Source organism: Budorcas taxicolor, chromosome 16 (assembly GCF_023091745.1).
Source record: "Budorcas taxicolor isolate Tak-1 chromosome 16, Takin1.1, whole genome shotgun sequence".
NCBI classification, from domain to species: domain Eukaryota; kingdom Metazoa; phylum Chordata; class Mammalia; order Artiodactyla; family Bovidae; genus Budorcas; species Budorcas taxicolor.
This window is the reverse complement of record NC_068925.1, coordinates 5,264,389-5,291,567: the sequence shown is the minus strand read 5'-3', so window position 1 is coordinate 5,291,567 and position 27,179 is coordinate 5,264,389. Positions and strand designations below refer to the sequence as shown.

At 39.4% G+C, this 27,179-nt stretch overlaps 1 protein-coding gene across 2 annotated transcripts; it reads left to right on the top strand.

Moving 5' to 3' along the window:
* Nucleotides 1-27,174, top strand: NUCKS1 (nuclear casein kinase and cyclin dependent kinase substrate 1). Of its 2 annotated transcripts, none has more exons than XM_052653516.1 (7): nucleotides 1-69; nucleotides 17,149-17,198; nucleotides 18,773-18,878; nucleotides 21,701-21,756; nucleotides 24,104-24,256; nucleotides 25,079-25,225; nucleotides 26,228-27,174. In XM_052653516.1, exons 1-7 carry the CDS (start codon nucleotides 53-55, stop codon nucleotides 26,425-26,427), a joined length of 729 nt encoding a protein of 242 aa, XP_052509476.1. In that variant the 5' UTR covers nucleotides 1-52; the 3' UTR covers nucleotides 26,428-27,174. The 2 variants fall into 2 exon arrangements, with proteins under 2 accessions (XP_052509476.1, XP_052509475.1); XM_052653515.1 differs by having other exon boundaries at nucleotides 25,076-25,225.
* The last annotated feature ends 5 nt before the right edge of the window (nucleotides 27,175-27,179 follow it).

Sequence of the window (27,179 nt, the reverse complement as noted above, 5' to 3'; positions counted from 1 at the left end):
GGGGGGGTCCTGGTCTTTGGCTCCTCGACTCGGTCCTGTTTCGACAGCGAACATGTCTCGGCCTGTCAGGTCAGTGCGGAGTCCGAGGCCTGGAACGGGCTGGAGGGGGCTGGGGTGAGTGGTGAGGGAGCGGGTGGAGGGGGGGGGGGCCGAGGCGCGGGGCCGGCCTTCTCCGCGCCGCGCGCGGCCTCCTCCCTTTCGGGCCCCGCGCGCGCCCCTGAGCGCGGGGGGCCTGGCTGGCGCGCGGGGCTGCGCGGGGGCGGCGGCTGCGCGCCCGAGCTCGGGCTCCTCCCCGCCCCGCGCCGCTGCAGGGCCTGGGGCCGCGTTGCCGCCTCCCCCACTCGCCGCACTGGGGCGGGCCGGGGGGGGGAGGGGTGTGAAGTCGGCGCCCCCGCGCAGGCCCCACCTCCTCGGGGCCGGCCCCGCGGGCTTGGTGGCTTGGCCCGGCCTCGTTGGGGGTTGGGGCAGAGACGCCGTGGAGCGCCTGCCCCGCGCGGCCCGCGTGGGGGTGGGGGGAGGCGGCCCGTTCTCTCCAGCGGACGGGGTTGCTCCCTGCCGGGCGGGAGGGGCCGCGCTGCTGCGGCGGCCCGCCTCCGTCCTCCAGGGTCTCCGCAGGGCCCCACCTCCCGGATCGGGGCCGGGCGTGGGCGGGACGCGTTCTTTTCCCCTCAGGCGGGAGGAAGAGTTCGGGGCTGGGCCCTGGCGCGGACTGCGGCCTCTGCCCCGCCTGGGGCTTTCTGAGCGGGGTAACCCCCCGCACCTCCCATCCCGAGTTCGCTCCCGGCCCCCGTCTAGAAATGCCCTTCCTCGGGGAATCGTCCCTGCTCAGAGAGGTGCGGGTCAACTTGCACAGCCCACATCCCGAGTGCTCGTCCTTCCCGTTACCCGGCTCTCCTCTCACGTGGCCGAACACGTTCGGGTGTGTTTGTAATCTTTTCACCCCCCGAGTAACTTTAATAATAAACGGGCTAGGGTCGGGCAGTCGTTGGACTTCATTCTGAGACTGTCAACAAGTTTGCCGTTCCCCAGCGCCCGGTGGAATCGCCCTCTGCTGTCCTGGCTATTGTATGGAATGTGCCATTTATGGAGGGGTGTGGCTTAATCCAATCTGGTGCGGCCTTAAGAAGGAGCGCTGTTGCTAATAAATGTTATTTTTAACATAATGTCCTTGAGGCTGTCCATGTAAGGATTGGCTACTTGGCGTTGTGTTTTCTGGATAAATAGGTTTCGTTTTTAGGTATTTTAACAGTTTCTTCCCCCTTCTCCAGTCCAAGTTTTGTGAGAAACGGAAGTATTTTGACCTAGAGCTGTAAAGGGAGGTTTGGAACCCCGGAAAGGGTTTTTAAACGTTGCACACCGTTCTGTCTCCAGACTAGACCGCCCGCTCCAGCTGGTGGCGGTCTGGGACTGCATACTCCCGCGCTCCGGGTGGGCGTGAGGAGAGTGCTCACTACCTACCTGACAGCCTTGCTGCTTAATTTCAACCCGCATCTCTGATACCTTACCATCGCCCCGGGAAGAGTTCTGCCTGCATTTTGGCACGGAGTCTGAATCGATATCTCAAATTATAGTCTGCATACTTTTTTGCATAATAATTAACCGGTGTATCCGGTCAGTTTTCGTAGAGTATTTTCTTTAGGATCAGAACAAACGACAATTATCATAATAAAGATTTATTTCACCTGGATTGGATCTTCTGTCTTCTGGAAGTAAATTACTGCGTGATGAAAATGGATTTATTTTTCTCTACCTTCTAACCGCAGTTCACTAGGTTTTGATGACTTTTCACTGTTGCAGCTTAACTCCTCTGCCTGAGTTTGTGCCCCCAGATTTATATGTTGGGACAGGAACATGTTTTATCTCTTGAAAACTTGGATTTTTTTAAAATATCACCAGGTGGGAATAAATACATTAAGCACGTTCTAATGCGTTTTTGGTAGGCATTGGGATTTGTGCACAACTTTTTTCTTAGTATGTTAAAAGTAATTTTTTTAAGTGTTTTATTTGCCCCTAATTGAAGAATGAAGTTAAATATATTGTAGACTTTTTTGAGTCACTTTCAAATTACTAATTTCAAACAGCTTGGTTTCTGATTATATATTTAGTGATGAAGCCTCTTTGTAACTGTCTTTTAAGTCTTTTACATACTCGATCAATAATAAAGCAGAAATAATTAAACTTGAGTTTGGTGGTTTGTTAAATTTGCAATAAAAAAAGTTCTGTCTTAGGGAAGTGCTTTTATTTCAAGGTGTAATTGAATCTGTTTACTCTAGGGAATGTAACCAAAAATTACAGATGTTGACCCAGTATCAGAATGATCAACTTCGTTTAAAAACAAACCAAAAACCGAAAAAGCACGTGTCGGATAAGTGTCTTTGCAGCTTCTTTAGGGATATGTTTCTGTCCTTAGGCCTGTATATAATTTTGAGGGTTTTCTGGTTTACGTTTTTGACTATTTTAATGTTAACCTAAGCATTTAAAGAAGATTTAGAAATGTACTAATGGCTGCTTGACACCAGTTTCCGAATGAGTGGAATTGATCAGCTACGGCAGGATTTTCCACAGATGTGTGCGCCACACATATCTAAGTAGTTTTGTTCAGGCTATATTGCTCTCTTCACCTTTTATAGTATATGACTCACATATAAATGAGAGCTCAAATATTTTAGGTCTTGGATTCAAGTTTATAGCATAAAATTACAGTCTTAGAGCCAGAAAGAAATTTAGGCAAATTCATCTTGCAAGTGACTTTATGTGGGGACCTGGACAAGTGAAGTGCCTTGCATCATCCGCTAATACATGCCAATATTGGGCCTAGAACCTAGATTTCTTAATTTCCAGCCCTGCTTTACCCTCATCCTCCCCCTTTCCACATAAATGTTCTACCTTCTACCAGATAAGAATTGATGTTACTTGACTGTATGACACTTTGAACTTTTGTTTTTATGACTCTTATCCTTTGGGGTAGGGACTAAAAATGCTACTACTTGTAAAAGATGAAACAGAAAGCTCAAGAGATTTACTGACTTGCCCAGACTAGAAAGTGGGTTTTTTTGAAATTCGGCTTGGTGTATTCTCCAGAGATCCTCTCTTATTGAAAATACTCCCAAGTCACTCAGATCAATCTATTTCTCCTTTCTTCATCTTGTAAGTGTACTTGATATCATGCCTCTTTTTGTTTAGTACTTGAGATCGCAAAGAACCTTTAACATTGAAAGTTAGATGTGAAAGCATAGGCTCTTACATACTGATAAAACTATTTTTGGTCTTGTTTATACTTTTGTTGAGAATTAACAGCTTTTCCAAGATTTCAAATTGCTTTATTTTCAAAGAGAATTTTGTTTGGAATGTGTCTGGATTTCTTATTTTTTAAAAAAAAAAAGACACTCTCTTACCGGGAAATTAGTTTCAAAACGGCCTGTTAAAGGGAAAAACTTAGAAACCTGAAAATTTTAGATAGTTTGGATTTTGATACCAAGTATACACTGTGCTAAGTCTACTGTGACTCTAGCTGGCCAGGCTCCTCTGTCCAAGGGATTCTCCAGGCAAGAATACAGGAGTAGGCAGCCATTCCCTTCTCCAGGGGATCTTCCCTACCCAGGCATCAAACCGGAATCTCTTAATGTCTCCTGCTGCATTACCGAGCTGGTTCTTTACCACTAGCGTCACCTGGAAAGCCCCCAGGTAGACACAGGAAGATACTTAAAAATGTCATATACTAATAAATGTGGTTTTAGATGAGCCTGGTTCCTTGTATCTCATCTTATTCTCTATGTCCAGGATGTGTGTGTGTGCATGTGAAAGAAGTGTGATTTTTATTAACCTTGAATCTGTACATTGTTACTTACATGTCACTTTCCTCTAAAAAGACAAACTCTTTGTAGACTTTACCTTCCAAAATATCTCACATAACTTGCAAAGCCTGAATAATGGAGGAGTTAATTTTGTAACAACACTTAAATACTCAACATTTCCCAACATACATATATTTAATGTGAAAACTATAGTAAGACAATGCTGGGAATTCCCTGGTGGTCTAGTGCTTAGGACTTGATGCTTTAACTGCGATGGCCCAGGTTTGATCCCTATTTGGGAACTTAAGATCCTCCTGCAAGCTGTATGGCACAGCCAAAAAAAAAAAAAGTTTTAAGTTTGATTTTAGAGAAATTAAATAAACATTTAAAATAAATAAACATTTACTAAGTATAAATACAGAATCACGTACTCCACTAGAGGATTTCACTTTATCTTGTGTTATCCTTATCACCCTGTAATAGAACATTTGTTTAAATAACAGATGACAAAATAAGTTACAATAGTATGTTACTCAATGTCACAGAACTATCAAACAGAGCCAGTATTTGAACTGAGATTTTCTGAGTACAATGCTGGCATTCATTCTGTTGTACCACTCTTTCCTTCCTAGTGTTTGGCATGAAGATGGGCAAATGCTACTTTATTTCGTCATCTTTAATGGTGAGTGCATTCTGTATGCACCGGTGGTTAAGATTTATATAGAAGATAGTTGAGGGGAAATATATGGCCAAAATGTTTTAAATAGCGATCTGTGTCTTTTTCCAACTCAGTCTTTAACTTTCAGAGATAAGTTAATTAAAAGCATTTGTTAAAAAAAACAACTAGAAAGAACTTCAGCTTAGTCCAGCACCATCTGTTTGAAGTGATAACTTTGAAGTCAAGGAGCTAAGGTGTAGAAATAATAGTAAAGGTGGGTTTAGGCTTCATGAGTCTTACTTAAGTCTCTTCCAGATTTGAATTGTGTTTGATTACACACCGAATGTATTACAGGCCCACAATCCTTAGTTTGAAACCACTGGGGGACTATATGCGTTTGAGAGAGCAGTATTTTCAAAACTTTTAAGCAGGTAACAAGATTTAAAAAGAGTAACAGGGCTCCTATACTGAATATATAATGTACTATCACCAGTCTGGGGTAGTGCTCCTATAATGAAACGCATTAATCTCTGGTAAAACCTAGGAATTTTCGCACTAAAATTCTAAAAATCCTCTCGTTTGCCCCTCATATGTTTACCACCATATACATTATGAAAAAACTTGCTTTTCAGAACTTTTTGAATTTCCAAATGATAGATGAGAGAATGGACCTTTTAACAGTGCAGTTCCTTTCTCAACCTTTAATTTTAGAAAAAATAAAAATCTTGAAACAACTCTTTAAGCCAAGTATATATATTATCCCTATTTTGTATGTGAGATAGCTGAAACTTAGATAATTAGATAATTGGCCCAGGGGACCTAACCGTTAAGAGGAAGCAGGAATTCAATAGAAACTGTGGCCAGTCCAAAGCCAGTGTGATCGTTTCTGTGCGTCACTGCCTCGGGGCATTACTCACGTGGTAGCAGCACACTTTGCCATCTTTGGAGGCGTTTAGTTCATAGCAGGACTTGTGGACACGACCAACTTTAGAGTAAGCTGGGGAGGGGTGTGAATGGAGAAAAGGAGAGTCGGGGGCAAGAGTAAGAGAACATGCGAAGAGGTTCATTAAAGGAAAAGAACACTTGAATGCAGAGGAAAACTTACTGAAGTAGTGTGAGGCTTTTGCGGGAAGAAAATAGCATGGCTCTAAGTGAATACAGTTTATAAGTCGGCATTTTTCCCCTGACCAAAATAAGTGAATGGATTCCAAAACCACCCAAAGGACACCACAGGAAATTAATGGGCTCATTTTACGTATACACATAGATGCAAGAATGCCAAACACAGCTAACTGAAGCTAGTATGTATTAAAAATATCAAGTAGAATATGTCCCAGAAACAAAGCATAGAATCTTTCACTGATTTCATCATACTATTAAACAACCAAAGGAGAAAGCCCATAGCATTTGAAAAGGTTCAGCACCAAGTATAAAACTCATTAGTATACTACAATTAGTAGGAAATTAAGATTAATAAATTGGAGTTGATTTAACTTGACAGAAGTTATAAATTAAGGTAAGTGGTTGACTTTTAGTGATTGAAATCATTTAGCAATACAACTCATTAGTAAGGAGAAAGTAATTTGGAATAAAGAAAGGGAGATTGGTTTTATTTATGTTTTTGGTCTGTTTTCCCCAGAAATATAAAAAACAAGGCCACCGTTCTGTGTAGCTCTGGGATACCAACCCAGTTAACATCCACATTACAGTCCATGTGAATGGTGCCTCTCTGGAGTTGAGAGTTAATGATAGGCAGTCACATAGAGTTTGCAAACTTGAGTCACTTGAACTTAATGAAGTTGTTGAGTATCCTGTGAAGTGTTACTTCCGTTTGCCTTTTTAAATTCTTAGCCGCAAAGGGAAATAAACATACCATTCTGGATTATGAAGACGTGGCTTCTTGGATTGTTGAGTCTAGAAATAAGAGACTGCAGTGTTGTAGACAGAGAAAACATTTGATCTAGCACATGACAACTTGATCAAACTGGGGCATCCCTTTGTTTTGTCTCAAAAAATGTATTCCTATCTAGGTTCTAGAAAGTAGAACTGATGTTACAGAATTGCACTGCCATATTTTTAAAATAACTAGTATCTAAATAGTCAGAGGTGTTTGAAAAACTTTAGGTTGCCAGAGTGTTTCAACTGGCTATATTTTCAGGTGCTTCTTAGTATCTTTTGAACTGTGCACCTGTACAGTTATGTGCAAAGCAAGGTGATCTTCAGGAAGATTTCATCTGTCCAGATAAAATGACCCAGAAAGTGAATTTCTTAAACTAAAACTTAGCTCCACTGAGAAGTAAAAATCCAGCCATCTATTCATTGGGCAGAGATAACAGACTTTCTTCCACAGAAGCTACAACTGGAAAGATCTATAATAGTTGATAATAATGAATAAATGTAAACTAGAATACTCTCCTGACTGCTGCTCTCCCACTGAGTTCTCTAAAATCAGACCGTCAGACTCTGCTGCTTGAGGCTGCATCATTAGAGGGAAACAGCACACTCAGCAGGAAAAGCTGTCCTTGATTTACAACTTTAGAGCCTCAAATAAGGACTTCCTGGGCACAAAATTCACATCTACCTTAACTTCTTTGCCAAGAAATAGGACCCAAGGTCCACTTCACAGTCTAAACCTGATGAAGACCCCTTTTCACACAGTCCTACTGTGCTTTGAGCCCATCAAGACACCGATTCATTTAAATTTCACCTAAATTGTACCCTTCCCCAAATCCTTTTCAGTTTTCCTGTTGGGTTAGATGCTCCACAGTTCTGATGTTCCAGATTTATGAGTCAGTAAATCTGACTTTCTTAGGCTACAGATTTGTCCCTGATAGTTATTAAGACAACTGGAAAAGTCCACTGAAGTTTCCAGGACTTTGCTGCAGACAGGACTCTACTTGGTAATGTGCTCATCTGAGACCCCTTTAATCTCACTTGCTTGAGGTTTACGCTTCCTAATTGCATAGTTTTTGCACTAAACTTATGTTTGGAAATGTTTTCCTATATGGAGGAACTGAATTTATTTTGGGAGTAAGGAGTGCCATATAATAGTTCATATTTATTCACCTGGACTGAAATACTAGCAAGTTGATAAAAGGTTTAGGAGGGAATTGTAATAACTATCTAATATATATCTGGCTCATCATTCACAATGCCTTTATTCTCATGCAGAAGTTAGAAATTTACTTTTCCCATTTGAAGAACTGAGAACTCTTTCCTGTAACGTTCTTGATTTTTAAATTTTATTTAAAATTTTTTGCTTTGTATCTTGTGAATGGTTTTGAATTCTATTTAATTGTAAAAAGCAGAATGATATACAGTTAAATCAACATTTCTTAGTCAAAAGGAACATGAAGCTCAAAGATAAGCAATTGTGAGAAATTACCCTGAATTGAATTTATGTATCTCAGCTTCTATGAACTAATTTTCTTACATCCTGAGAAAATTTGGCACATGAATAATCTTGAGAGTTAGGAAAATAGAGGTAAAATGTCCTAAGTTTTAAGGGGAGAGTGGATAGTGATTGGTGATAAGCAGAAATTTTCATATTTAGCCTTGGAGGAAGGAGTGGAAACTGTCATTTCAATTTTAAGGGCTGCTCTGTGGAAGAAAGTTTAGAGTTAGACCATGGCAATACCAGGAGCTAGACAATTGGTGCGTGGACTTTAGAGGCAGATCTCACGGCACTGGAAACTTCCATTATGGAGTTTTCTTAGAATTAGTAGCCTTGGGAGATCATGGAGGTCCTCAGTCAAGCCCTTACAGTACATATGTTACTAGGATAATGTGTTTGGGGTAAGATTGGGCCAGCTGTCAGGCCCAGTAGTTCCAGTACCTGGTGGTTTATCACCCTTCCCCCTGACCCCCACAGGCCACTAACCTTGGATAGGCTTTATGAGTGCTTAAGGTTAAAAAAGTGATTTTCTTGAAAAGATGAATTAAGGTAGGAAAAAATGTTATACTTTTGTGGCCACAGATTATAACTGTTTCTTGTAAAAGTGAAACTGCTTTGGAAATCAGTATATTCTAAAGCAGTGGCTCTCAAGACATTTTCTGTGGGGTTCTTGTAAGAAATAGGTTTGACATTGCAGTTTTGTTACATGTAAGAATACAAACACAGAAACAAGCTTCAGGAACTTGCTAGTTATTTAGGTACAGTTTTCTCTAATCCTTTCTAGTTGCTGCTTTTTCTTTTAAAGAGCTAGTTACAGGGAATTCCCTGGCGGTCCAGTAGTTAAGGCTCACTGCTCTCACGCCCTTGTAGGGGAGACTAAGATCCCCCACCTGTGTGGCAAAAAAAAATAAAATGCTAGTTACACATCAGTAAGGGCTTCACTTTGGAACAATGGACTGGTTCCAAATTGGGAAAGGAGTACATCAAGGTTGTATATTGTCACCCTGCTTATTTAACTTGTATGCACAGTACATCATGCGAAGTGCCGGACTGGATGAAGCACAATCTGGAATCAAGATTGTTCGGAGAAATAGCAATAATCTCAGATATGCAGATGACACCACCCTTATGGCAGAAAGCAAAGAGGAACTAAAGAGCCTTTTGATGAAAGAGGAGAGTGAAAAAGTTGGCTTAAAACTCAACATTCGGAAAACTAAGATCATGGCATCCTGTCCCATCACTTCATGGCAAATAGATGGGGAAACAATGAAAACAGTGACAGACTTTATTTTCTTGGGCTCCAAAATCACTGCAGATGGTGACTGCAGCCATGAAATTAAGACATTTGTTCCTTGGGAGAAAAGCTATGACAAGCCTAGATAGCATATTAAAAAGCAGAGACATTACTTTGCCAACAGAGGTCCATTTAGTCAAAGCTATGGTTTTTCCGGTAGTCATGTGTGGATGTGAAAGTTGGACTATAAAGAAAGCTGAGTGCCAGTGAATTGATGCTTTTAAACTGTGGTGTTGGAGAAGACTCTTGAGAGTTTCTTGGACTGCAAGGAGATCGAACCAGTCAATCTTAAAGTTAATCAGTCCTGAATGTTCATTGGAAGGACTGATGCTGAAGCTCCAATACTTTGGCCACCTGATGTGAAGAACTGACTCATTGGAAAAGACCCTGATGCTGGAAGAGACAAGGTAGAAGGAGAAGGGGATGACAGGATGAGTTGGTTGGATGGCATCACCGACTCGATGAACATAAATTTGAGCAAGCTCCAGGAGTTGGTGATGGACAGGGAGGCCCGGCATGCTGCGGTGCTTGGGGTTGCAGAGAGACACGACTGAGCTGCTGAGCTAACTGAATGGCTTCCCAGGTGGCTCAGTGGGTAAAGAACCTGCGTACAATGCAGGAGACACAGGAGTTGTGGGTTTGAGCCTTGGGTCAGGGAGATCCCCTGGAGGAGGGCATGGCAACCCACTCTAGTATTCTTGTCTGGAGACTCCCATGGACACAGGAGTCAACAGAGTTGAAAAGAGTTGGACCCGCCCGACTGAAGTGACTGAGTACACTCGCAGGCATACATCAGTAAATTGGCTTCAGGAGCCAATAACAGGTTGTGACTGACAGACTGGAAAACATGGTTCTAGATATTTGCCACTTACATGATTAGTGAAAAGAGCTATGTTAGCTGTTTCTCAAAACTCAGATAAACTAAATTCTAGAAAGTTAGCTAGGTGTTTCTTCCCTGCAGTGACCAGAGCAGGTGATTTCTTCAGGGTTACAGATGGAAGGACAGTCTGCTTGAGTGAGCTAAACAGTGTAAGTTCTTGATAAGTTCTGTCTGGTTTTCCTTGAGAAAGTGATTTTGTGCTCTTCAAGTAGTATAAAGCTTAAGGTGTCGACAATTAAATCTGTGTTTCTATTTTAAAGTTCTGCTTCCTTGCCTGGAATTTGATGTGAACGTTTGTTATAGATGAGCATCAGATTTTGTGGGTTTAGTTTTCTCATCTGTAAGGTTAAGAGGGTTAGTAGATCATCTCAAAGGTGTGGTCATTTTCATCTCTGAAATACTGTTCATTCCGTGATAGCTCAGTTGGTAAACAATCCGCCTACAATGTGGGAGACCTGGGTTCAACCCCTGGGTTTGGAAGATTCCCTGGAGAAGGGAATGGCTACTCACTCCAGTATTCTGGCCTGAAGGATTCCATGGGGTCGCAAAGAGTCGGGCACGACTGAGTGACTTTCACTTCACTTGATCTTTAGAATGTTATTCAAATATTATTGACTTGGTCTTAGATAGTTGCTGCTATAAGAAAGAAAATATATTTGGGGGGTAGAATTACTACTGTTTAGTAGAAGGAAGTTGATGATCAAGAGAGAGGAAGAAAAAAAAATCCTATTGCTTGAGTTAGCCATTTTTGGTGCCAAAAATAGATCTTTTCTTGTTCTTTGTCTAGCTTCCAACTTTACCTTTCATTTTTGCATTTTGCTGCTGCTAAGTCACTTCAGTCATGTCCGACTCTGTGCGACCCCATAGACGGCAGCCCACCAGGCTCCCCCGTCCCTAGGATTCTCCAGGCAAGAACACTGGAGTGGGTTGCCATTGCCTTCTCCAATGCATGAAAGTGAAAAGTGCAAGTGAAGTCACGCAGTCATGTCCGACTCCTAGCAACCCCGTGGACCACAAGCCCACAAGGCTCCTCCATCCATGGGATTTTCCAGGCAAGAGTACTGGAGTTTTGCACTTTATACCAATGCAAAAGTGAGGACTTATCTCAAAGCCCTCTGGTGGTCATCCAAGAATTGGTTCATGTGTAACCAAGTTACCTTTAGAATCTAAATATAGTGATTATATCAGCTTTTAAAATAAGAGCAGGCACATAATTGAAGTTTTTGTGTTCCTATAGTTTCTATTTTAAACATTTGTTTTCCTTACTGGGTTACAGTTCTGTTTTCTAGTATAAATTTTTAGACTTATTTAGATAGAACTCCATGTTATTTGAGTGATAGAAATTGATGGAACTTGAATGGTGGATTTAAAATAGCTAGTATTGCTACTTTCTCTGGCCTAAATGGTAACTGGAAACTTTATCATAGAGTTGGAAATAATGTTAAAATACCTATTTTGACATTGCATTTTAGTGAAATGAACAACAAACTCTTGAACACAATCTTTCTAAATAATACTAGAACCAGATACAATGTTTTTAAGAGGAGTGATTTAATCATGCTGTTCAGATAAATAGTTCAAGAGTGTTGTGTAATCAGGTGGGTTCAAGATTGCAGTGGTATTCTGGATGGAACAGGTTAGTGGTTACAAGAAATAATGACTACTGTTTATTGGATAATTGTGTGCCTGGCACTCACGGCATCCTTGAGAGACAGCTGTTGTTATTTGTCTTACAGGTGAGAAAACTGAAGTTCAAAGAGGGGAAGTAACTGGGAGACCCAGGATTTAAACCCAATTTTAAAATCCATGTTTTTAACTTTTATGCTATATTGAAATTTTTAAATTTAATTTATTTTAATTGGAGGATCTTTGCTTTACAATGTCTGTATTGGAAATTTTGTATTGTCCTCCCAGTTTGAGTTTTTGATGTTCATTTTACACTGAAGAATTGGTTTTGGCATTTGATAGTTGCTCCAGCGGTTAAGACTCCGTGCTTTCAGTGGCATCATAACATGTTTGTAGTTTTCCTGTGTTGAAAACTAGGATAGAAAAAAATATATTGATATGAAATATGGGACTTCCTTGGTGGTCTTTGTTGCCAAAGCAGGAGGCTAGATCAAGGAACTAAGTAAGATCCCACATGCCATGCAGCATGGCTAAAAAGAGGAAAATGTACTAAATAATTTTTTGGCTGTGCCAGGCGACTTGCAAGGTCTTAGTTTCTTGACCGAGTATTAAACCCTGGACCACTGCAGTGAAAGTACCAAGTCCTAAGCACTGGACTGCCAGGAAATTCCCCTTTCAAATCTCTTAAATCTAAAATAAAGTTTTTTAGTTTGGAGAAAACTGAATTTTCTTTTGTTGTTAAGAGCAGTGGGATTGAAAGTCTGATAGGTTAAAACCTCCAGTGGCACATACATCCTCCCTTCTGTTGCCCTTTCTCACCCTAATCCTTTGGAGAGGCCAAATCCATTCACTCATCAAACCTGCCTTGAATCTGATGTTCTAAGTGAAGGAGGGACGCCTCTGTCCTCAAGAAGTTCACGTTTAAAAGGGGAGACAGGCATTAGCGGTTTATGTAGTATCAGTAAGGGATTAAAGGTGTTAAGAGGTGACGTTGTAGCTGATATGAATGAGACTGATAACGAACGAATAGCATTCTAAGCAAGGAAGCTGCAGGACCAGGTGGTTAAAAAAAGAACGAACCTGATTCTTGGTTGCCTTCTGGTGTTGATTGTTAAGGGGCGAGAAATGAGATCCAAGAAGACTTAAGGAGCTGCTGCTGCTGAGTCGCTTCAGTCGTGTCAGACTCTGTGCGACCCCATAGACTGCAGCCTGCCAGGCTCCTCCATCCACGGGATTCTCCAGGCAAGAGTATTGGAGTGGGTTGCCATTGCCTTCTCCAGACTTTAAGGAGATTGGATAATTAACCTCTAGAGTATTTTCTAGAATTAGATTTCTAACAGAGCTCTTAAAATTTGGCCCTAGGAGCAAAAAGTTCAGAAAATATTTGGGTGCCTACCTTTCACCTGTTCTGTAGCACCAGTGGGGACATAAGACATAACTGTTACCTTCAAAGAGCTCAAATTAGTGAAGAAAACAAATGGCATAGCAGTATGTGTTAAGCTGTGTGATGCCCAAAAGGATCATTGACTATTTGAATTTGACAGTCATGTTTTTCATTAAACTTTGATAATTGTGTTTAATTTTATAGAGCAACTCTTTAGATCTTTCTAGCAACTTAGGTCATCAGTTCCAACAGCTGAGGAACTGGGGCCCAGAGAGTAAGTGATTGGCCTGAAGTTCTAGAACCAGAACCTGGAATTCCTCTTGGCAGATTCTGTATTTATCACTACATAATTCCTTTGTAAAGAGTGTTTCTAGGGATACACTAGAGAAGTGTAACTATCATTAGCAAGCAGTTAGAAAGTTCTTTATGTTAAACCCATACTTAATCTGACCACCAAATGTAACGTGTTTTCCCTTTTGCAAGTTAAAAAAAATCCCAATTTATTCAGTTGTTCTTCATATGAAGAAGGAAGAAGGAGGAGAAGAAAATGTCTACCCACTGCAGTATTCTTGCCTGGAGAATCCCCATGGACAGAGAAGCCTGGTGGGCTACAGTCCATGGGTTTGCAGAGAGTCAGACACAACTTAATGATTTAAGAACCACAGTGATCCTTTTCCATTATGATTACTTGCCTTTATACAGTATCATAGGATATGTCTATTGATCCCTGGAAATTGTACCGCATTTTAGCTGCAATTCCACCAGCGTGGATAACCTAAAATTATGCCTGCAGTTTCAGAATCTGCACATTATTATTAGAAGTTGAGGTTTGAAACTCCCTCTCCTGGATCCTTTCCCCCTGCTTTAGTGTCCCATTTTCTTTGATACTAAGTAATGCAGAAAATGGTCGTCTTTGCATTGGGTTCATAATGTTGTTTTTCATGGTGTCTGTCATTAAAAATCACTATTTTGCTAGAACATGAATATTTACTAGCTCCCGAATAGTTTTTTTTTTTTAATTGTGGTAAAGTAGCATATTTACCATCTTAACTTTTTTCCCCGATTCTTTTATACCATTTTATTCATCTGCTTCTGGCTGTGCTGCATCTTTGTTGCTGCGAGTGGGGGCTGCTCGCTAGCTGGGATGCTCGGGCGTCTCTGCGGTAGCTTCTCTGGCTGCAGATCCCAGGCTCTAGGGCTCCCAGGCTTCAGAAATGGTGTACACGGGCCGATAACTGTGGCACACAGACTTAGTTGCGCTGCCACATGTAGGATTTTCCTGCATCAGGGGTTGAACCCGGCCTCCTGTATTTAAAGGCGGATTCTGTACCACTGAGCCACTGAGAAAGCCCCATCTTAACCATTTTTAAACGTACGGTTCAGTCGTTAAATACATTCACATTTTTGCGCATTCAGTCTCTAGAACTCTTGTAAAACTGAAACGATACATACCATTGACTTCTCCACCTTCCTCTACCCCACCCCTGGCAGCCACCATTCTACTTTTTGTCTCTCTGCATTTGACTAGGTAACTCATGTAAGTGGAATTAATAGTCATGGTTTTTAAATTGACTTTCCTAATAGAATGGTATCTTTAATATATAAACTCAGTTTCTTAAAACATAGTTACAATACATTTTATGATTTTGCATCTTGACTCATTGAGGCAATAAAGTCAGAAGATAATTCATTATTGGTAGACTAAAGAAAAACAATGCGAAATTCCTTATGAGTCCTTTTTCTCTCTTAAATCAAGTGTGTGTCCACAGGGCTTCCCTGGGGGCTCAGTGGTGAAAATCCTGCCTGCCAGCCCAGGAGGCATGCGTCTGATTCCTCGTCTGGGAAGGCCCCACATGGCGCAGAGTAGCTAAGCGCGGGGGCCGCAGCTCTTGAGCCTGTAGCTCTCAAGCCAGAAGGTCCTAGTGCCCGTGCGCTATAACACGAAGCCCCCACTTACCCCAGGTGGAGGAAAACCTGTGCACAACAGAGACCCAGAACAGCTTGAAAAAATGCGGCCGTACCCTCTCGCACATCTAAGCCCCGAGCATGTGTTCAGAATTCACTCCTACTCTATCATTTTTGCATATTATATAGACATTGCACCTACACTCGAATTCTGACTGCCCTGGTTTTCCTTTTAAACGGTGTCTTAATCTATTGTTGTGCTGTTATTTAGTCACTAAGTTGTGTCCCACTCTTTGCGACCCCATAAACTATAGCCCACCAGGCTCCTCTGTCCATGGTATTTCCTAGGCAAGAATACTGGAGTGGGTTGCCATTTCCTTCTCCAGGGGATCTTCCCCACCCAGGGATCGAACCCCTGTCTCCTGCATTAGGTGGATTCTTTACCACTGAGCAACCTGGGAAGCGTCTTAATCTATAAAACCAGGAATAGTCCTCAGCTTAGGTTTAAGTGCAGTTGGTGGTATGTTTCTCTTAGTTCTTTCAATTCATTTGTTCAATTTCCCCTTAGTTACAGTGCATCTAAGGTTCTTCAAAATGCCAGGCTGTTTGGATACTAACATGGAAGCTCTTATATCTCTCTTAAGGCAGAAATTTTAAACTTCTGGGTTTAGAATATGAAGTAGAAAAATGGGAATTAAATTTGTTTGAGATATTAAAGATGCTTTATCTAGGAAGAAATACTTTTTAAAGTACTTTTAAGTAGGGCTTCCCTGGTGGCTCAGAGGTTAAAGCGTCTGCCTGCAATGCAGGAGACCTGGGTTCGATCCCTGGGTCGGGAAGATCCCCTGGAGAAGGAAATGGCAACCCACTCCAGTGTTCTTGCCTGGAGAATCCCATGGACAGTGGAGCCTGGTGGGCTACAGTCCACGGGGTCGCAAAGAGTCGGACACAACTGAGCAACTTCACACACACACACACAGTACTTAAAGCTGAGCACCGAAGAATTGATGCTTTTGAACTGTGATGTTGGAGAAGACTCTTGAGAGTCCCTTGAACTGCAGTCAATCCTAAAGGAAATCAATCCTGAATATTCACTGGAAGGACTGATGCTGAAGCTGAAACTCCAATACTTTGGCAACCAGATGCAAAGAACTGACTTGTTGGAAAAGACCCCGATGCTGGGAAAGACTGAAGGCAGGAGGAGAAGGGGATGACAGAGGATGAGATGGTTGGATGGCATCACTGACTCAATGGACATGAGTTTGAGCAAGCTCTGAGAGTTGGTGATGGACAGGGAAGACTGGCCTGCTGCAGTCCATGGGGTCGCAAAGAGTCAGACACGACTGAGCGACTGTACTGAAAGGACTTAAAAATCACTGAGCCAAGCAGATACATAAACTTGTTCCTTTAATAAATGCTCTTTAGGGGAGCTTCCTGATGGTGTAATGGGTAGGACTCCATCCAGGCTTTCACTGCTGTGGGATGGGAGCAGAGATCTGCACACTGTCAGGTGTGGCCCCAAATGCTCTCTAATAAAGAACATCTTTATATGTCTGTTTGGCTGTGCCATGTCTTAACTGCAGCATAGGGAATCTAGCTCCCTGACCAGGAACTGAACCTGAGTTCCCTGCATTGGGAGCACTGATTCTTAACTGCTGGACCACCAGGGACGTCCCAAAGAACAGCTTTTGAATGAATCAGTTTCTTCCATTCCCTTCTGTGTAAAGCTTAACTTACAGTCACCATAGTTTGTATATTATAATTGACTGTATTATATTTAAAAGCTAAGACACTTTGCCGTGAAAAAAAAATTAGTAGTAACCTTATTTATCAGGAATATGTGTGAATAAAGTAACATTTACAGTTTTGGTTTGTGTGCATATGGTATCAGACTCTGTATATAAAGAATATATGGTACTGTGGCTCATTTCTCCATTTTATGTACTCCTGGGAGGTTGTTTTGTTGGAAAGGATAATATTTGAGCTATCCCTGAGATGAGCACTATAAGAATTGTCATTTGAAATAATTTTGTTTTAAGCTATGCTTTCCTATAACACAATGTGACATTCTTTTGGCTGAGGTGACAGCTTTTTGAAAAATAAATTTCAGAGAGCTAGTTCTAATTCTGTTTATGAAATAGAAATGTGTGTTCTAATATCTTAGAAAAGTCCTGTATTTTTATGATCTTGCTTAGAGTCTTTTCTTTCTACAGAAATAGGAAGGTCGTTGATTATTCACAATTTCAGGAATCCGATGATGCTGGTAAGTTTTATGATTTCAGTAAGTAGTAAATTGAACTGATTAGTGGAAGAATACCCAGCTTATTTATACTTTTTTTTATTCTTTTGAAATAATTTTTAATTTTTAGACTACTTTGACGTATATAAATTACATCAGTCTGTGTCACTCAAAACAGATGTTGAACCTGCATGGATTTTAATTTTTCCTTAGTAAATCATTGATAATAAACACTTCAATAATTTTTTTTCTTACCTAGTTTTGGAGTCTAAAGTTTAAATGTTCAAGAAATCTTATACATTGTTTATCAGTTAATATATCTCCTGCCATAATCACGACAAAACTCATACCTTGTAATAGGAAGCGTGTATGTATTTTGCATGATGACGTAAGATGAGAGTGTTTTGTGAAACACCTTTGATTTGTGAACTAACTATAGAGAGGCTAGGGTATTGTAAATCTTAGCCATGAAAGGTTTCTTTAGAGTATGTCCTTACTCTCATTTTCAAGATGTGTTTACTGTTCTTTTTTTCTTTATTTTTTTAATCTAATTTTACTTTATAAAGATAATACTATATGCTTTGGGGAAATGTGGGAAATACAGCAATGTATAAAGAAGAATAAAAAAAGAACATAACCCAGCTTCCCAGAGGCAATACTTGCTAAATGTTTTTGTTTACTCATTTAATCCTTAGCTCAGTCCTGTTAAAATGGGGTTATAAGTATTGTTATTTCCATTTTACCGATAAGGAAACTGAGACAAATATTATTCAAGGTCCCTTAGCCCTCAAGTAACCTTTTTGTTTAAAAAGGCTTTGGTCTTTTTTTTCCTTTTAAAAATATAGCTGACATCTTTCTGTAGAATTTTGGATTCTGTGCCTCTCCCAGCTGCCGCTACTTAGCTTTCTTGTGTTATGAAAAGTTTATGCTTGTTAGTGGTTGTATGGTATTCCATAATTTATAATTATTCAACCATTTAATAATTGCTGAAGCTTCACACTGTTCTCGATCCTCACGATTATATATAATGGTCTAGTGAACAGGTTTGGAAATGGTCACTCTTTAAGGTTTTATGGCACTTTTTAAATTGAGGGTGTTTTCTTCAAGTGTCAGAGTGTGCTATATATAATACTTTAGCTTAAAAGTAATTTGCTTGATAACAGTAATTGTGTTAGGATTGTAGAACTGTGGGTTCTTTACATTCTAAAACGCTTATAATATAACCATGTTACTATAATAGTAAAAATAAATAAATACAAAGATGTGGAAACATTTAAAGGCTTTAACAAATTAAAAGGGTTAAATATAAAATAAGAGACATTTGACTGTGAGTATATTAAAGTATACACATGAGGACTAGAAAGCAATAGGCAAAAGTAAAAATGACTGAGTCAAGGTGGAACTAGAGTAGGAAAGAGGTTTTTTTGTAATGAAAGAAAATTATTTAGGAAATTCTGCCTTCTTAGCTGTTAAACAGCTTGAGAGAATTATCTCAGTAAATACTGTGGTGGTTTTGATATGTAAAAATCATAATATAGTTCATTGAATTTGAAAATTTTTATCTTCATAAATAAATTTTATCTTCATAATCTATTTAGATGAAGATTATGGAAGAGATTCAGGCCCTCCAGCTAAGAAAATCCGATCATCTCCCCGAGAAGCTAAAAATAAGAGGCGATCTGGAAAGAATTCACAGGAAGATAGGTGAGAGGCATTGCTAATCCGTTTCTGCCCACACCGCCACCACTCTAAGCTGCAGGTGGTCTCTGATCTCTAACCTGGTGGACTCTTCAGTTACTTTGGGAAAGTGCTCTTGGTGTTGTTTTTGTGTATTTCATATTATCAAAGCATGAAGTGCTTTGATTCTAGAGGTTAGCCTCTTTAAGGTCATGGAGGCTTGCTCAGACGCAACCTGGAGTCTCAAGTGAGCTCTGGGAATGATGGAATGATTTTGTTGCTACTGCAAACCTCTGAACAAAGGCAGAAAGATTGTTTAAGTATGTACTGATAATTTGTTGCCCAAAGATACTATTGGCATTTTCACTGTAGAAAAAGCAAAGAATTAAGTGACCTTTCCTATTCAGAAAATCACTGGCACAAATCACTGACAGAAATATAACTAAAGCTTATAGAATCTTAAGTTGCATTGCCTGCTGAGTATTATATAATCAGTCCTACTTTGTTTAAATAATTTAATCATTTTGAGCTGTTCCCTTTCCCTTCATTTTATAAATGAGTTCAGATGAGTTATATTTTTAACTGTAATTGCCTCACAAGACCAAGGAACAGTAGCTTTCATCTCTGCTCTTACAGGTATACATGTAAGCTCTCAAATTCAGTGTAGTATAACTATACCAAGACCTTCTTGATGGTGGTGGTGATGATAGTTACCATTTAAGATTATTATGTGCTAGTATCTATTATGTGCTAATTTATAATCATTATCATTTAATTCTCACAAAACCTTTATTAGGGTAAGTTACATTAACTCAGAGGACTCAGTGATTTATCTAAGGACTGGCAAATGAACCAACAGGTTTTGAAACCATGTCTACTGGACTCCAAAATCCATTTTTTTAGCCATTAGACTACACCACTTCCAAACAATACTATTAAGTATGAGCATTTCGATGAAATGAAATGATAATTCTCATTAGTTCTTCTAAAATATTTACTTTTGAGCACTAAAATCAGTATAACAAAGCCCTGAGAAGAAGTCTTTCATTCTGAATTCACAGAAAGCTAAATTTAATACATTCACCTAGCATTTTCTATTTCCTTGAGTCACTAACCTCTAATATTTTATTTCCTGGAGAATTTCAGAAATGTGGAAAATTTTTTAGGAAAAATAAGATAAAATTTTACTGTAGGAAGATAACTCTTCCATAGTTTCATTAATATATCTCTCTAATCCAGGTTTTTAAAATAATTTTTTTTGATGTGAACTATTTTTAAAGTCTTTATTGAATTTGTTACAGTATTGCTTCTGTTTCATGTTTGGGTTTGTTTGTTTTTATTTTTTTTGGTCACAAGGCTTCCACACCCCATGCATTGGAATGCGAGGTCCTAACCATTGGGCCATCAGGGAAGTCCGTACTCCAGTTTCATACAGCAGTCCAACTTAGAACTGTCTTTTATTGTATTTATTTTATTGTATTTTCCCTAGGAATGAGCATCTTCATTGCCTATTATCATGTCTCATCAATATAATTGATATCTAGACTACATTTTTCATTGTTGCAATCACTTGGTTTTATTACTCTCTCCTATGTGTCCAGAAATGGTTGAAATACAGTTTTTGTTGCCATTTTTATTGTCTCATATGTTTATTCCCTCAGACCAGTATTATGTTGATTTTTCTGTTGGTGTCTACTTAAAAGTTTGGCTATTACTTCACTTTAAAGGGGCTCAAGGATTAATGGTCTCTATAAACTCAATAATAAGATAGAGAAAATGATTTCATTCTTCATCATTTAATAGACTTGTGAATTAAATGCTTATTTTGCATAAAATATTTAGATAGAACAGTCACAATTTTCAGAATTACAGTATATTTAGATCAAATTGCTTAGTAAAGAAATGTGTTTGGTTTTTCCTTTGCTTAGGAATCTTGGGCTCAATAGTTCGTCATTTGAGTGTGATCTAGATTATGGGAATACCAAAAGATTTACAGAATCTGCTGTTGAAAAACAGAAGGCTATGAAGACAGTTTTGTGTATGGTTTTTTGGTTGTTGTTTGTCAGAATTTCTCATGGAATCAAAATTTTAGCACTGAAGAGTACCAAGTGAATTGCCTAAGATACAGCTAATTAATTTATGACAAAGACAGAACACTAGACACCAGATTTCTAAGTTAAAATTTGTGAGGATATAAAATGTGCATCTTTGTGACATAAAACATTTTTTTATAAAATTTTCCATTTAACTTTGAAACTCTGTAACTTCTACCCTGCAGTGACCTTTGGCTTGCTTTATTTTCTCCATGATGTAAGGCAGGCCTATGTGTTGAGATTTCTGATGTGCAGCATGCTGGACTCCTAAATATTAATATTAGGAGATAATTTATTTTCATTTCGCTTTAGATAAATTTCTGGGCACCTTGTAAAAATTATAAAGGTGCTATCCACTAATTTGCCTTCTTTACCATCATTGATACATAACATGGTTTATTTTCATTATATTCATACTCTGTCTCTGACAATGAAGTTTTTTTCTTATTAAATGTTCTTGTGAACCAGGGCTTATGCACAGGTGAAAAGATTTAGCCTGTGTTGAGATACCTTCGTTTTTTCCTTTGGGTCTTCAAAGGAAGCAATATTTTCCAAAAGTGGATAAAATTGTTCTTAGTCACCAGTATCTCTATGTATTAGGGAAATAATGGAAGCAGGTTCACTCCTCAGCATCTGAATTATTTTATGCATAACAGAGCTTTTCTTTAGCATTCTTCTCCAGTCAGATTTCTAGAGATTTATGTTCACTTGGATTTTGACTGAAGACTTTTAAACTTTTCCCTCTTCTTCTTATAGTGAGGACTCAGAAGAAAAAGATGTGAAGACTAAGAAGGATGATTCTCATTCAGCAGGTAGTAAACAATTTTTAATGTAGTAGCTGTAATTCTATTTATATATTTATTTATTGGGCATTTTGATAAGTGGTTTCATAGTAATGCCAGGCTCTGTGGTAAATGCCACGTTACAAACTGAGTGTTTCCATCTCCAAAGAGCTGATGATGATTCTTAGTCCTGCTGGCTTATTACTGTTTCCTGTGAAAGCTTTTTTTTTTTTTTAGCATACTTATGTCCATCCCATCCCAGGACTTCTGATTCAGTAAGTCTAGGCGGGATGTTGGGGCTTTGATTTTTAAAAGTATTTACAGATTATTCTCATGCATAATTGAAATTGTGCATAATCAAAATTGAAAAACACTTACATGAACAAATAAAAGATATCAAACTATATAGAATATATATAATACTAAGTGAAATCAAGGTATAAAATACAGGAAGTGATGACTCTGGGTTGAAAAGCAAACAGTGATTAGTTTTAGTCTGACTTTTTAGCTGGGAAGAGGTCCTTTGAAACAGTAGCCACAGAGAAAGCTTTTTTGTAAGAGTTTTAACTGAAAAGAATCAATTAAAGAGACTCTGACTAGATTAACTGTTAAATCCTGATTATTTGTTGTTGGTATTTATTTTTTAAAGTTTAACTCGTTCAAGAATTGAGAGTTCTACCTTGCTCCCAAACATGTTAGTTTCGGTCTACATTCCCATGGTATTTAGGTAATATGTAAAGTGTAGACAAAGTTCCACTGAATTCGCCCTGCTGAGCTATTTTTTTCTAATCATTTAGTTAATTTGTTTATCTTGGGCTGTGCTGGGTCTTCGCTGCTGCGCAGGCTTTTCTCTCGTTGCGGCAGGCGGGCCCTAGGGCACACTGGCCTCAGTAGTTACGGCCCCCGGGCTCTGGAGCTCAGGCTCAAGAGTTGTGGTGCAGGGGCTCAGCTGCTCTCCAGCACGTGGGATATTCCCGGATCGGGGATCAAACCCGTGTCCCCCGTATTGGCAGATGGATTTTTCTCCACTGAGTCATCAGGCGAGCACTCCACTGAGCTGTTTTGCTTTCACTTGTTCAAGTCTGCTAAATGATTGTCTGAAAAGAAATTGTATTAACTTTTTGCACTATCTAGTAATGTTGTGATAATGTAATATACACTTTTATTCATTTACCTTGTAAGCCTTAATTTGAATCTCTTGTGTTTGTAAGCATTTGAGCACTTCAAGATGAATAACTCTGTACTAATGTTAAGCATACCTCCTACCAAGTGGGTTTAATTTTGAGTCTGCCAAAATCAGCTCTGTTCTTGTGTCTGTTGTCTTCAGGTGAAGTTTTTGGTAGTGAAAGTGATGGCTTGAACACTGTCCATAACAAGGCTCATAAGACTCTAGTGTTTCCAAAAGAGTAACAGCTAAACCTTGACAGAATAAGGGAGCCTCAAAGTCCAGGAGCAGGGCTATAGGTGAAACTGATATAAATATAACTTGGTCTACAGACAGTAGGCTGGCATCCTGCCCTTTAAGTCAGATTTTTGCACGACCACAAGTATGTGCTGAAAAGTTTTTAATTAATAAACTATAGTATATGAGAGTAATTTTTTATTATAAAATTGTATTAAGATCTGATTGATCTAAATGTGTGTTTTGAAGATTTCCCTCCGTCTCCTCTAAACTGAAATTCCCACACCTCATTCGTTGAAAAGTGTAGTAGTTTGGCATTATTTTGAGTACTGTATGTTTTGTATTGTAGAATGAATATGTTGGAAAACTGTCTTCCTCTGTTCTACTATTTAAAATATTTTTCTAACTTTAGTTTCTAAAACCTGTGTAGATAGGTTTGAATGTAATTGAGAATTTTAGGGTACAATAATAATAATATAAGTTTAAAGCATGTTATATAGGAAGCATCTGTTATACCTAAATTGAGCTTTAGTATTACTTAAAACTACATGCCTAGGTTATTTTATATGTAATAGTGGGTGAAAGTGAAAGTCACTCAGTCATGTCTGACTGTTTGCAACTCATTGTCTGACTCAGTCCACGGAATTCTCCAGTCAAGAATACTGGATGTGGGTAGCCTATCCCTTCTCCAGTGGATTTTCTCAACTCAGGGATCGAACTGGGGTCTCCTGCATTGCAGGCAGATTCTTTACCAACTGAGCTGTCAGGGAAACCCATAATAATGGGTACATAGCCTTATTCAAGTTCCTTCTTTGAATTCTGCCTCTCTTTTTGCATATTTTGTAGACATTTTTAGAAACAGAATCTTCCCTTTCTGAATGAAGTAAAGCTTCAGTTCATCTCTTACACTGCCTTTCCCAGTCACCTGTGAAACCCTAACCCTTTGATCATTGCACTGTGATTTTGATGTTGCAGAGGACAGTGAAGACGAGAAGGAAGACCATAAGAGCGTGCGCCAGCAACGGCAGGCGGCCTCTAAGGCAGCCTCCAAGCAGAGGGAGATGCTCATGGGCGATGCGGGCAGTGAGGAGGAGCAAGAGGAGGAGGACGAGGCGCCATTCCAGGAGAGTGCGTGACGCGCCTTGTGTCTTGGTCGTGCTTGTAGTTTGTGACCTCAGTTTTACTTCAGCAGTTTTTTGGATGCTGAGTGTTAAAATCAGCCCCTTAAATTAGATACTCAGTGTTATTAGAGATGATTGTTTGATATCTATTTATATTTTTAAAAACTCAGAGATTCTCACAATTATCTGATTAAGTACATCAAATAAGTACCCAAGTACTGATTAAATACTCAAATAGTGATTAAGTACATCATTCATTCTCATATACTGAATGAACCATTGTTAGAGTAACAATTACCTGGTGGGTACTGTGATTAAGATCTGTATTTTGTCCTAGTGGAGAAAGGTATAGACATCTCCTTGCAAAAAAGGTGTTAACAGAATTTAGATGTTTCACGGGTTAGTCAGATTAATTAATTGTATGTATATTTGCTTTGTATGTATGTTTCTTCTTTGTTTATAGTTGGGCCAAACGCACCACATCAGTTCACTTTCATTTTCCTGGTCTTATCAGGACTATATGGAAAATGTAGAACTACCAAGAGTCATTTGATGACTTCAGTTTTTATCCACATTAAGCCTAATCTCTTCCTGTTTTTCTGCCTCCTCTTCAAACCAGTCAGTCATGGAACCCTCATGTGCATGTTAAACCATTTTACAGGTGGGGCCAATGACAGCTCCAGCCGAATTGGTAGTAGAGCTGCAAATAGAACCCAAGAGTGTCCGACTTCCAAATCCCATCCTCCATTCTTAGCGCTCTCTCCCTTTGTTCACTTGGAAGGATGTATACATTAAGTTGGACGTTGAAATTCTTCTTTCCTCTCAGAAGACTCCGGCAGTGATGAGGATTTCCTAGTAGAAGACGATGATGATAGTGACTATGGCAGTTCAAAAAAGAAAAACAAAAAGATGGTTAAGAAGTCGAAGCCTGAGAGAAAAGAAAAGAAAATGCCGAAGCCCAGGCTAAAGGCCACAGGTGAGCTCTGCAGAGGTCAGGTTAAGTCACCAATGAACGTTCTCTACAGAAATCCTTCAGTAGGGCTTGATAGTGACCACATAACAAAAATAAAAGGGCCCTGTCTCCTGTGCCAGAAGTGTCACTCACTTGTTATTAAGGGCTCCAGCCCCTCTAGGAGTCTGGCGGCTTGGCCCTGCTCTTCAGCTAATGCTGTACAGAAGGCAAGATTTGGGAATAACCTATTCACACTGCACCAGCTTCGCTATTACTGCCTGTTTTTTCCCACTGATATCACAACCCCAGCAGCTACTAAAGACTGAAAATTGTGAAAATACATACCTACAGTCATATATTTAACTGTTCTGATTTGTACAGAGAATGAAATCACTCTTGACAGCATAGGTTCATTTTTTTTGAGCCCTTGTGGTTTCTGTCAGATATTCTGGGTGAAGCTAGTTTGTCATTAAATCAGAAAGCTGGATTTGCCTTTTTTTTTTTTTTTTTAAATTCTGGCAAATAGAACTTTTATTAATCATGTCTTACTGTTTGATAATGATGAAAGTATTAAAAGTTACTTGATGGGGACTTCCCTGACCCCCCAGTGGTTAAGACTGAGCTTCCAGGGCAGTGTGCACGAGTTCGATCCCTGGTGAGGGAATGAAGATTCCACATGCAGCATGACCAAAAAATTTAAAAATAACAGGTATTTGACAGCTTTCTATTCTGGTTAAGTTGCATCCCTCTTCTTCACTCAAGTTTTAAACATAAACAACTGACAGTTTTGCAAGCCACTAAGGATGTTATGTAGTTTCTATAGCATCTTGTTTCTTTATTACAAACATTACTGTTAACATAGTAGTGTTGGCTAAAATTGTCTGGAAACCAGTACCCACCTTCATCTTCAGTAAGTCAGAGTGTCGTCTTTTGATTTTTTTTCTTACAGATTGTTCTGTAGCTGATTTTTGTTAAAAACATTAGATGTTTCTTCCCTTCCCCAAGTTGGTATTTTTCTTCTTTCAGTGACACCAAGTCCTGTGAAAGGCAAGGGGAAAGTGGGTCGCCCCACAGCTTCAAAGGCATCAAAGGAAAAGACTCCTTCTCCCAAAGAAGAAGATGAGGAACCAGAAAGCCCTCTGGAAAAGAAAACGTCTTCAAGCCCTCCACCTGAGAAATCTGGGGATGAAGGGTCTGAAGATGAAGCCCAGTCTGGGGAAGATTAAAAGTGATGATGGTCTGGGGAGAGATTTTATTTAAAAAACAAAAAAAAAAAGAGAAAAAAAGAAAAAAAAAAAAAAGAGGGGAAAAAAAAAGAAAAGCTACTTAAGATAGAATATGGTTTTGGCTATGGCTTGACTCATGGGCTTTCAACGCTTTTTTCCCCTTTTGTTGAAAATAACGTTTTCTTCTTTTCTTCTTTTTCTTCTTTTTTTAAAGAAAAGCATTGTATGTTTAATTTACCTTTTTTGTCTATTGGTCTCTTCGTCATGACCCCCTCTTCCCCCTCCCCCCCTTTCCCAATGAAAGCCATGTTAAATTAATCACTGGATTGACTGCTTCATCTTTTTATTTTTAATGGAGGGTATGCCACAGTTGTAAAGCAATAAGATTTGAGGTAAACACTATGAAAATTTTGCTTTTTGCTAAATGGTAGCAAGTTGAACAGGAATCAAAAAATGTAGAAGGTTTTAGTTAAAAGTTAGTGCTTCTTTCTCTACCTGAATTAAAAAAAAAATCAATTGTCATCTAATACAAGTTTATATTCTATATACAAAAATACGGATGTCTAAAAAATCATGATGTTAAACTTCCACTGATGGGGCAGGTAGGAGATAAAGATGAATTCTGAACTGCTACTAAAGGTATTCATGTTTTATACTGTGGGGTCAGGGAACTGAGGTTACCTGACCCTGTTTGGGGATATAGGTTTGCTTGTTTTTAGTTTCATCACTTGTTATCTCTAGGAGACTCGGAG